The sequence below is a fragment of the Benincasa hispida genome, chromosome 9 (genome assembly GCF_009727055.1).
Source record: "Benincasa hispida cultivar B227 chromosome 9, ASM972705v1, whole genome shotgun sequence".
In the NCBI taxonomy this organism is placed as follows: Eukaryota; Viridiplantae; Streptophyta; class Magnoliopsida; order Cucurbitales; family Cucurbitaceae; genus Benincasa; species Benincasa hispida.
In genome coordinates this window covers 18,617,715-18,630,006 of record NC_052357.1, presented here as the reverse complement: position 1 = coordinate 18,630,006, position 12,292 = coordinate 18,617,715, and the positions used below count along the sequence as shown (strand labels likewise).

The window sequence follows — 12,292 nt, the reverse complement described above, 5'->3', positions numbered from 1 at the left end:
TGGACAAATAACTCTCAACTAACCAAAAATCAATCTTCCACATAGAATAACTTAATTTGACCGTCGAACTAACCGAAACATAGTTCAAATGTTTTAGGCATAGACCGGGAACTCGTGAACTCAAAAGAAGAATAAAAATCAAAGAGACTAAATAGCCGAATAAAAAAGAAGCTAGAAAGCTTTACCAACTTGGGTATGGTGACCGAACCCTCGGAGTTAGTTCAACAATAATTTACAAACCTTGTAATGACTGTTAACTATTAACAATTTACACAAAAGATCAAAAGCAATTTCTTCTTCCATTGAAGAATCAAGATAAGCGATCAGTCCTCCAAAATTGCTTCTCAAAAAATGTCGGCTGCTGTCGCGAGTTCATTCTGTAAGCAAATCTTGTTAAATCAAGGTGAGAAGCTGGATCTTATATATTGAACGTTCTGTTGTGATGGTGATTTGCACCCAGTCCCAGTTCATGATGCTCCTGATGAAAGCAATGGCCAAAATGGGATGAACTGCAGCACCCCGATGTATACTGCAAAACGTCGGTCACCGACTAATGTTCCAAGCATTGAGTCAACCTTGCTGTACAAGTATTCTTGCTTCTTGTTGAAGCTGTTCCAAGGAACCAATACCATTCTTCTCAGTTTCATCATTGCATCTCATGGTTGATTCCAGGCTTATTAACTTTTGAATCAAAGTTACTGTATCATCTACCCAAGCATGATTGCACAAGTTATCTTCAGATTCTTCTCTAACCATGCCATATGTAGCCTCAAATTCCATTGACTTAGCCGCAGCCTCGGTCAAGACGCAATTTGGGAGTCCTAGAAAATCAGAGTTAGTTTAAATTCTTGAACCATTTGCCCGTTAGAATACGACCAGAATCCATGGTCAAAAGGCCAACCACGTAAAACACAAATACTTGATAGATATGATGCTTAAGAGTTTTCCTGTGCTACGGTTCTCATCTAGCTAGAGTCTTGATTTATTATTTCTGGTTAACTTCAGATAGCATTTTTGATAAACAAGGGACCAGGCTAGAATGAATAGCTTCAGTATTTACATAACTCAGAGTGCTTGGACATTAGTCAAATACGTGTAATCCAAAATAAGAAATCAAGCCAATATTTAGTGGGTGGGTTTGCATATTCCAAGCTATGGATCAGCTGAACTTAAGTTACATAAACCTCGGCTTAAATCCACTTCTTAATACTTATACCAAGTTTTTTAAATTATGAAACCCAATAGCCAAATATAGGTTACATAAATTTAAATTTCTTGAAACTCATTTTTGTGTAGCATCTTAACAAACCCGGGCAAATCCACCCATCACAAACTTAACAAGCTCTGACTTATTTAATCTGTGAATCAAACATCTCAAACGAACTTGAAATCAAAATTAAGGCATTCTAGTACCAAAAACAAGTGAGGTATATTGTACAAATTTCAAGAGAAGGAAAAAGAAAGTCTTACCAGCTAACCGTGCAACATTCACGCCATAACTTTTGGGGCATGTGCCAGGAGTCAAACGATAGAGAAATGTAACTTCTTCTAAACCATTATTCCCCTCTCCAACTCGGCATGCCATATGGTATAATGAAACCTGTAGAAGAGCCTCTAGTTAACAAACAGAACCAATTATCCCAAGAAAATCATTGAGATGTCTTTCCATAGTGGAAAACTCGGATTACGGTGGTACTACTAACTTAAGCTTAATGAAGCATAACATCCCTATAGGGTATGATGCAATGTATTAATGGTTAAATATACAACAATATGCAAACGTGTTTTAATGCGTGAAACTGTGAAAGAATCCCAAATCCTTTGCAGACGAACAATACCCTAGGATCTTTATAATAAGCCAAGGCCAATCGGTGATAATGAGTTGAGAATACTCCCCTGCACTGCACCTTGCTAACAAAATGTTCAAGAACTGATTCCCTGTTGATGGCAGAAAAACAGGTGAATATTAAGTAAAGATAATCATCGAGCATAAATGAATGAAAAACCAAATGCTATAATGAATCTGAATAAACTAAACACTTACGCAATTGCCTGTCCATCTGAAGTTGCTGTCCCACGTCCAAGTTCATCCAAGATCACCAATGAATTACGGGTAGCTGATGACTGCATTAACCAATTCAACGAATGCTTTTAGTCAAACAATAAAGAAAGCAGAAATACCTTGAAAAGAATGTATCATGAAAAGGTCCAGAAGTTTTGGTGACATGAGGTAAAAGACCTTTTACAAGATAACTGCAAGATAACGAACAATTAAGCCAAGGATAAAACTTATACGCAGATTTTTTTGGAAATTTAATAACTAGGACATCAAGTCGTCAGGAAAAGAAAATTCACAAAAATCCTAGGCAGTTAAAAGGCCCTCTCATCCTCAGAACTCCCTCAGAAATTTAAAAACTTCAGCCAGCTTAGGCCCGTAGGGGGAACACAACTTAAATCGCTTGAACCTGCAAAGTAACTGAAATGATCTGTAATGCAACAATGTCCTACCAGCATCAGTGCAGTTTCTGATAGTTCTGTCAAAAATGTACTTTGACCAGACATAATCTGATCCTTAGCACCCATCCGAACAAAAATTCGATCAACAGGAGCTAACTCAAAACTTTCTGCAGGAACATCTGCACCTATCTGCAGAACCATTGTTTCAGAAAAAATTGAAGACAACAAGACTTTTGAGATTAAAATTTAAAAATAAGGAAATAAATTACCTGAGCCAGAATAACAGACAAGCAAACTTGTCGAAGAAGAGTCGACTTTCCACCCATGTTAGGGCCAGTCAGAAGAATGAAGTTGGCTCCTAAGCCACCAAGAGTGATGTCATTGGGGACAAATGTACCCTCACCCAACGAATCACTTCTAAGAATAGGATGTCCTAAGTTTTTTGCATTAAAACGTGGCACTTCATTCTGACACTGTGACTTTGAGAAAAGTGGTTGGCATGTGTGTCCCTCATAATAATCGCTTGCAATTGCTAGGCTGATCAAAACATCAAGTTCTGCAAGAAGTTTCCCCAACATCAACCATGAAACATTTTGGACTTGATATGGTAAAGAAAATCACTCCAGCTAAACATTACAAAATATAATAAACCTTGAAAACATAGCACTGTATTTTATAGGGTAAAAAGAAAAGGCCCACACACAAATCCAGGATATAAAGACATAAAGGAGAGAGTAAATTGAGGCATTTTTTAATCAGTAAACCTGATTACCCTTGTATGATAGATAAAGATAATATTTTACATGTGAGGTCATCATAATCATTATAGTTCTCTTAGATATGCAACGCTAACTAGTAACCACAAAAATATTTTCAATCTATTAATAAGAAAGTATTAACTACCTACCAGCAATTGCAGAGACTAATTGTCTCCATTGGAGATGATGTTCACAGAATTTTCCAATTAACCTTTGCAAAATGCTTTTCAGTGAGGACTCCTTCTCAGATTCAGCTAGAGAAAGCTCCGCTAACAACTTCTTAATATTAGGAGTCCAGTACCGGAAGAAGCCCTGGGTGCATCATTGAAAAATGTGAAAATCCATTTAGATTTACCGAAGTTATTTTACGGCAATAAAGGTCAAGTTAGTTTTAGGTTGTTATCAATTACTAGAACTAAGTCCTCTTTTTTGAAGAGAAACGGTGAGCATTTGACAAGAAGAATGAGTTTATCTCGCGGTTGACATATGATATGAATATAAATCTGATAATTAAAGAATAATAATAATAGACTAAAATAAATTCTAAGAAAGATAGAGCTTTCAGTTTAAACTAGAAATAGTGCAAATCCAACTACAAAGTGAAAGTGGTTGGAATTCCTTTGTGATTCTTCTTGCTCACCAACTAAAGAATAAATAAGTGATCTGTGCTGTTGTAATGACACTGACACTCACCTGACGAAGGTTGATAGGGTTCCAGTTAAACAACCAAATCCAATTGTTCATAAATTTGTGTTGCAGAAAGAAGAATAACGTCTAAATTACATGTAAGAACATATTTACAGTAGGAAGGATATGTTAGGTTCTTCATCAAAGGAATATACACATAATCACAACATGGTTTCGACGACAAAATACATTACACTTTCCCAACTACAATTTTAAAATATTAATAAAAAGACTATTGGAGAACTACTTGTGCATCAATTCTCATGGTATTTGACTCAAGTAAGTGCACAAACAAAACTTAAAAAAGCTTCACCTACCTTTTTAGATGATCGCAACTCATAAGTCTGAGGAACGTTACCCTGCAAACTTTCAGGCACTTCCAACAAATGTGTCTCTTTTCCAACTGTCACATAAGTGATCTACAAAAAAACAGAAATGAACAAAAATGAAATTTCCAAGTATTATGTATGTACCATAAGGATAAAAGTGATTCAAGAAGGTTTCTCACAGATGTGTCCCCAAGTAATCTCCGCTGTTCCTTTAAATGCTTTGTCAAGCTAGCTTGTATCTCCTTAATTTTTTCACAGGCAGAGTCATACTCCATGTCTACACCTTCACGAGGTATTATACGTCCTGAACTATTGGCTTCAACCCAATCAAAAGCATCCTTGAAATGACTTAGAACTGAAAGAAGATCCGGAAGACCTTCACCTGAAATTTATAAAGCATCAGATTCCAATAAATAAGTCCGTTGAAGTAACCTTTAAGTACACAACAGATCACAAATTATAATACCAGGTGTTAATAAGCAATCGAATCGTCTTGATTCAACATTTGACAAAATGACACGGAGCGATGAACAAGCTTGGAGCATGAGCTCACAACCGCGCAAAGCAGATATGAACTCTTGTAGTTGTTTTTTTGCTGCATCCTCATATAGAACCACATTTTTCGCATTCCTCCCATTTGCCTCACTATTAAGAAAATCATTGAACAAAAGTTATCCTAACAAGTATTGCATCTCTAAACTATAATTTCTAACAGTTCTTTGACCTCACCTATTAGCAAAAATGCGAGCAAGTAAACGCTCCATATCTGGGAGTTTGGCTAATGCTTTCCGAAACTCGAGAGAAAAAGATAAGTTATCTCCCTAGAAAGAAAATATAGAAAATTAGAAAAGGAAATCTCCTCCAAAGTTAAATATAAGAACGGATATGCTTTTACACCTCAGGAAAATAAAAGTGAAGCAACTGTACAAGAAATGCTACATTACTGTAATTATTAAACCTACCCGTAGGCTTGCCACAGCACCTTGCCTAGCTTTAATTGATTCTACGTGATATAAAGGTCTAGCAAGCCATGTCTTAAGTAATCTTTTCCCAAATGCAGTCACACAGTGGTTCAACTGTGAATAGAGCGTCCTAAAACAAGATTGAGATTTGAGAAAAATTCTCAGAATAAGCTTACAGCAATAATAGATAATACTCAAGAACGTGGTCAAAGAGAAGGCTACCCAGAAGAGTCCCCATTTCTGCTGTTCTCAAAGATCTCTAGATTCTCCAAGGCAGCTGCATCAAGAACCATGTAGGGTTTTGAAATAACATCACTGAAGCCAGAACAAGGAAGTAATTCAAACTTTGCAAATTTAAGCAATGTCTCATCCAGAAAAGCCTGCTTAAGATAGAATAGGATTCCTCCAAGAGCTGAAAGTGCCCAAGACCCATTTTCATGTGCATTAACTAGTTCAGATAAAACATCTGGCAAGTAGCTCAACCCATCTTTTTCTCCAGGAGCATCGTCATTGAGTAAACTTGCTTCACTTGAGGATCCAGAGACTGATCGATTAGCAATGCCCTTAAACAATCTCTCGACTTCTTGAACACTTCTCTCAGCATCCCAGAATTCCAGTAATGGAACTAACTCATTCACTAAAGGATTTCTTGTATGAGTGAGTAGCACCCTCTCAGTTTCAGGACTTAGCAGTTTGGCAGGTTTAATAATTTCAACTGGTCTAAGCTCAGACAAAAGACAGCACAAAGCACTGCACTCCGAGTCATCTCCAAACTATTAAAGAGCAGAAAATTAATAAAAGTATAATTTGATTAGATGTACTCTGCTGCACATTGCTTATCATATATCATCACTTGGTGAAAATGCTAGCAATACCATGCGACACCAAAGCATGAAATTACTAAATAAAAGAGGATAAAGCCATACTATGCACATACAATCACCGATACAAAATAGACAACTCATTCAATTAATCAAGACCCACAATAGTCTCAGAAGTCAAAAGTCAAGACACGATTCTGTGAGAGTACTAGTAAGAGATATAACGGGAATATTAGTAGGATATTACAAGCTGTATAGTGGTAATTAGTTAGGAGGCCTTGGTGATAAATAGGAGTTAAGGATCTTAGAGGAGGTGATGGTGGGTATTGTCCATTGTGGAACTTTAAGAAAGAGATAGCCCTCTCAAAATGCTATTGTCATTCTGTAATTCATCTCTCATGTTGCAATATAGTTTCAGGTAGAGGTAGTTTTCTAATAGATTCCCTTCTATTACTTAAAAGAAAATGCCTAAATATATGTTGGTTAAGTAGCACCAAATCTTATCTTCCACAGTATAAGGGGGAAAAACTCAAACAAGGGTGAAGAACTTAAGTTCTATTCAACATTTTACCTGCCCAAGGATAATCCTACTGGTGGCCGCATCAACCACACAGACCCCTAAAATCCGTTCTGCTTGTTGATTTTCCAAGCCATGGGAGTTTTCAGTTACTGCCATCAGATATGAAGCATCAGGATTCAAAGATAGCATCTCGCCCTCAGTTAGTGTTCCTTTTGTGACTACTGCACATATTTCACGTTTCACTACCTGCAGACAAGACAACAAATAGTATTATAGCCTTATGATCTCAATTCTCGCCTCAAGAGTTTCATTCCTAGCATCAAACTTCTAAGGGGTGGGAGAGTCCATGATTCTTACTCTTTGTGGATAGAAAGAAATTACTTAAATTGAATACATGAGGCAACTTATGATATGTATACATGCCTTATCCTTAGAACCTTTCTCCTTACGTCGTCTCTCTAACTGTTCAGGAGTTTCAGTCTGCTCTATGACAAGAACTCGATAACCCTGCTCTGCCAAGGCAGGCTAAGTTAAATGTCACCTTGGGAACATAAAGCTTTTAAAAGATTTATCAAACCAATAAGCGGGAAAAATAAATCCCAAATAAGAGGAAAAACAGCTAACCTTCCTTGCCAACTTCTCCACATTAAGTGAAAAATTCCTCTCGGGGAAGCCACAATGAGGTTGTTCTCCCTTTCAATTTTTTTAAGACAAAAACGTTAGTTAGTAACTAGAGAAACAATTGCAAACATCTTATCATGCACATAAGAGGGCAAGAAAATTGGTTACTTCATACAAGAAATGCCTCAGGAAAATACAACCTATGCATAAAGCACGTATACTGATACAATTACATTGACTGGTTACTGATATGTAACTTCGCCGATAAATAACTTATTGTCTTACCTTCATATATTGCAAATCAAGTTCTTTAGCTCCTACATGTGCATCCATTTCAAAAAGTTCATAAAATTTACCCATCTGCTTCAGAAAAAGAATATATATATATATATGAGAAGAGCATTACTAGCCAACAGAGTTAGCATGAACCAAGTTAACTAGTGAAGCATAGAGGCAAACCTTGAAAAACAGAACTTTATCCATGTGTTTTGACTTAAACTCCCACCATTGTCTCTACACACACAATATTAATGAGGAAAGAAACTCACGGAAATTCATGCCTACCAAGAAAATCCAGAAACTTCGAGAAAGAAGTTCGACACTAAAGTACCTGGCCATCTGATAAGTTCTTCAAGAAATGTGGAGGCAAATACAAAGTTCTTGGATCATAATCGGGATCTCCTGGACGTCTTTTGTTTGCATCCTTCCTATCTCTGCTTCAGGATCCAGGTATTATGTGAAATAGTGAGTATCACAGACCAAAATGGTCAGGAAAAACTCAGTTGCGATATGAAACTTTAGGTTGTCTTATGATTAGCGAGAACCAATCTTTACTTTCTTCTTATTTCTTAATCACGTAAAAGATATTCAAAATAGAATGGGGAAAATGATGTAGATGTAAGAAACAAAAATATATAGACAGCTTACTCCTTTAAAAATCGGAACTTTTCAGCTTCTCGCAAATTGAACCTTTCTAAGGCATCGCTTGAAATTTCATTCATTCCATTTAATACATTTGCTCCTATGAAGAGGTGAGGGGGGAAAAAGGTCTACGATAAGCAACGGAAGAGAACAATTTAACTAAATACATAAATAATCAAAAGGGAGACAGATACTTTCAAGTTTCAATATTCATATGAAAATCAGAGTTTAAGAAGGTTCATAATTTCAACAGACTAAAATAGGCTACTGCATAATTCCAAATTCTCTTCTCAATTACTTCAGTCTGGCTGTAAGAGCAGTAACTGCTACCAAATGAAACACGATCACAAAGTTCAGCTCAGGAAATAAGTGGAGACACTTATCTAATAGTTTAAAGTACTTCATGGAATTATACACAGCATTACATAATGTAGCAACAAGAAATGACTTAAAGCATTTTATGTTCATCACTCACTCTCAGATTTAATCTTAGTCTCCATTGAAGAAAGCTGGAACCCTCCAGAAGTCACACTTCCACCGCTACTCTTGCTCTTCTTTGGAGCACTTCCAACTTTCTCGCCATTGCTTATCTTACGCTTTTTAGATTCCACCTTCCCACCCGGCTTCCTTCTTGACTTTCCCACTCCATCCTCCTCGCTCCCATCTTCGTCTTCCTCCACCAGCTCCACATCCTCCTCTTCACTCACCTCTTTATCCACATTCTTGCCCCAATCTTCATCTCTAGAGTCATCGCTGTCGTCCCCATCATTAAAATCCTCCATATCTTCCACCACTGCAGCACTCACCGGCGATGAAGAACCCCGCCGCAATCGCTTGAACTTCTTCGCACTTTCCTCAATCCACTCAATCTTCTCATTCCTCAACACCAACATCTCCTCCTCCGCATCGTCATACTGCACTAGATGTTTTCCAGCCTTCTCATCAAACATTTTCACACGACCCTCGTACCAGGTCTTATCCAACGGCCAATAAACCTTTATCTTCTTCCCAACGACCCCATCGCCGTGCGATTTCTCCTTCACGGCAGCTATAGGAGAAGGACCGGAAGAGGACGAAGAAGGTGCAGCGCCGCCGCCGATAACCAACAAAGGTTTCTTCCGCTTGGACTGTACTGACGGAGGAGAATCAATGTTAGGGCTAGGGCTTGGATTCAAGCTGGAAATAGAATGGGTTTTCGCGGCGGAGTTGTCTCCGGCGGGTTTTTTGGTAAAGAAGGAAGTGATTTGGCGTTGTTGGTTAACTAACGGCGATCGGCCATTGCTGGATCGACGAGATGATGACATTTTTGTTCTTCGATGAATCTCGAGGCGACGAAGAAGGGAAGAGAGAGAGATGGCGTTCGGGGATTGAAGAAAATGGAGTGATTTTGGGATTTAGAGTGAGAAAATGAGTGGCGGGAAAATGTCTGAGAAACGAACACGGCGGCGTTGTTTGGCGGGAACCCTTGGAACCCGATATTGCGGGTACGGACTACGGAGCTCCCCTTAAATATCGTCTGATTTTTATATATCTTATTCGCCTTTTACTTTACACACTTTTATATTTTAGGTCCAAATGAAAACCAACACTCCAAAATTAATGAAATTTAAGTCTTTTACTTGCATGGCATATGAAGAAGGCAAGAGTCCTTCTAAGATTTCTAAAAACTTTATCTCGAGCAATGGATTAGATTTTTTAAAAATAATCGTCTTTCAAAGAATAAACTAAAAATTGAAGAAGCTCAAGATCATAACTTCAAATAGCACTAATACAAGTCTAAAATAGTTTGCACTCCAAACATAAAAATCATATCGTTCATTATAACTCATGATTGAATTTGCCCAAAAAATGCAGAAAAAAATTAAAATATAGCCAACATCTTATAATTGATGTGTAATTTTATCTCATTGTACTCACGTTTCCAACAAATTTTAAACGCATTGCCACATTAGAAATTTCATAGAACCAATGAGGAAAAATATATATGGTACCTCATTATCTTTCTCTTATATGTTTTTGCATTACGTCTATTGTGTGATTTTAATCGTATTTTTAATTTATTGTTTTTTTTCTCATTATCAAATTTCACTTCCAGTCCCTATACCCAGTCTTTATTCTATAAATTATTTCAAAAATAAATGTCAAAATGTGAAATGATCAAATGAACTTAAGTTGAGAATGAAAAAAAATATTTTTTAAGTACTCCAAACATGATAATTGCAAATAGGGTTTAAGTCGATGATTGCATCTTAAGATGAAGTTTTGTATAATGTAATTGATATATAAATTGAACAAAGCATATTGAACTAGTTGACAAAACAAAGAAATGGTACGCAATTTAATAATGTATAAGGGATCTAAATATTTATTGTTTAATAAAGAATCATTGTTAAAAAAATTGTATACATGGTAAAATATTGCATGGACATTTTATTGAAATACATAAACTATAAATGAATATAATATTCAAAATTACAAAACAAAATCCTTAACTAAATCCAATTAGATCAAGAAAATTATAATAATATAATTGATCATATGATAGAGCTAATCTATGTCGTCATCTTTCTCTATAGTTTTATTTTCTTGGCTACGATAGAGATCTTGAAGTAAGTCAATGTCACTTATCCATTTATCTTGAGACTTTAGCTCAAAACAACTTTCATAAAAATCCTCTTCTTTGAACCATTCTATATCTGATAAATCTTGCAAATTCTGAGTCGGAGGCAATTCATCAACTTCATATTCTTCTCTAAGATAAGGATGTTTGAGTAGCATATTAGCCGTCCATCTTTGTTCAGACTTTTGATCGATACATTTTGAAAGAAAATCTCTTCCTTCTCTTGATAATTCATCTGGAATGTCTGCTGGTAAATCCATTTGATTCACAACTCTTTTTGCTAGTTGTCCCAGAGTTTTACAATCACTCCACACCGGCTTTCCAGAAATCATTTCAATTAAAATACAACCTAAAGACCAGATATCAAGTGAAGTGTTGATCTTACCGAAAAGAATGGATTCTGGCGACATATATTTTGGTGTTCCTCTAAATCTTGGTTTGGCATTAGTGGATATCATCACTTCCTCAAACTCATCACATTTCTTGGAAAGCCCAAAGTCAGCTATCTTCAACTTCACTTTACCAATATCATCAAGGAACACAAGAATATTATCTGGTTTGATATCGCCATGTACATACCCTCGCTCATGAATACAACAAAGGCCTCTTAAAATCATTTTGAGATACTCTTTGACCTCAACCTCTGGCAATTTCTCCCGTCGCCTAATCAAGTCAGTTAAACTACCTCCGGCAGCATACTCCAAGGCAAGGTTGTAAGTAACAGTATCAAGAGAGTCCCCTTCAAAACAGATACCACTCCCAACGCGTTGAATAATTTCGGGACATCCATTAAAATTGAGCAAAATGGTTTCTTCTATCATGAGTGAATAAGCATATTCTACCGAAACTACTTTAAGAGCAACAAAATCAAAAGGTGCACTAATTGGCACTGCTAAGAACACCGTGCCATGAGAACCTCTACCCAAAACCTTCACTCGATTCCAATTAGACATCTCCAAATCAAAACGAATTTATCCCTTCGTTTTATATAGAACAATGCCTGCAATGATCAAAATCAAATGGAAAAAAAAAAAACAATCAACAAATCTGAAAACTAAAGAATGCAATGAGAAAATATAATCTAGGGTTATAAGTGTTTATACCTTCAACGGAGTGCTTCGCGGAGTTCGTCGGCGAAAAGAAAAAAAGAAAAAAGCGATCACGGCAGAGAAAAATAATGGTAGAGAGAATAGCCACCAAAATTTTTCATTCAAACGAATACGAATATTAGAGAAAGGCATAAAGTTATTTTTATAGTAGAGAGAATCAATTTCCTACTAGGAAAATAAATTTAAACATTTTAACTTTTTTCTAAATTAAAAAGGAAAATTTATCATATCCCTTTCCCTTTCGATTTTGGATAATGTGTTTCAATGTCAATAAAGAAAATTCCGATAATTTCGATTTAAAGTTTTTCAAAGTTCAAACTCATTAAAGTATTAGAACCGGTTTTTTTTTTTTTTTTTTCAATATTGGAAAATAGAAAACAATATATTAGCAGTTTATTTTTCGATTAATTTTATTAATCGTTCATTCCCATGGTAATTCAATTCTAACTAAAAAAATTCTGGGCTAATTTGAAAATATGAACTTAAA

The 12,292-nt window shown here is 36.2% G+C and overlaps 2 protein-coding genes across 3 annotated transcripts; both read right to left on the bottom strand.

Moving 5' to 3' along the window:
• Window positions 1-160: 160 nt before the first annotated feature.
• Window positions 161-9,598, bottom strand: LOC120086934 (DNA mismatch repair protein MSH6). 2 transcript variants are annotated; one of them, XM_039043741.1, is made up of 21 exons: window positions 8,552-9,598; window positions 8,083-8,176; window positions 7,766-7,871; window positions 7,615-7,668; window positions 7,441-7,515; window positions 7,159-7,227; window positions 6,958-7,041; window positions 6,586-6,780; window positions 5,416-5,966; window positions 5,194-5,323; window positions 4,961-5,052; window positions 4,698-4,876; window positions 4,411-4,613; window positions 4,220-4,321; window positions 3,365-3,527; window positions 2,727-3,013; window positions 2,509-2,646; window positions 2,045-2,124; window positions 1,839-1,938; window positions 1,471-1,600; window positions 161-821 (listed from the first exon to the last, which is right to left on the bottom strand). In XM_039043741.1, exons 1-21 carry the CDS (start codon window positions 9,378-9,380, stop codon window positions 571-573), a joined length of 3,912 nt encoding a protein of 1,303 aa, XP_038899669.1. In that variant the 5' UTR covers window positions 9,381-9,598; the 3' UTR covers window positions 161-570. The 2 variants fall into 2 exon arrangements, with proteins under 2 accessions (XP_038899669.1, XP_038899670.1); XM_039043742.1 differs by having other exon boundaries at window positions 7,766-7,868.
• A 1,329-nt stretch (window positions 9,599-10,927) lies between these two features.
• Window positions 10,928-11,649, bottom strand: LOC120084592 (mitogen-activated protein kinase kinase kinase 17-like). The gene is made up of 2 exons (XM_039040400.1): window positions 11,011-11,649; window positions 10,928-10,969 (listed from the first exon to the last, which is right to left on the bottom strand). The coding sequence occupies exons 1-2, from the start codon at window positions 11,647-11,649 to the stop codon at window positions 10,928-10,930; spliced, it is 681 nt and encodes a 226-aa protein (XP_038896328.1).
• Between the last annotated feature and the right edge of the window lie 643 nt (window positions 11,650-12,292).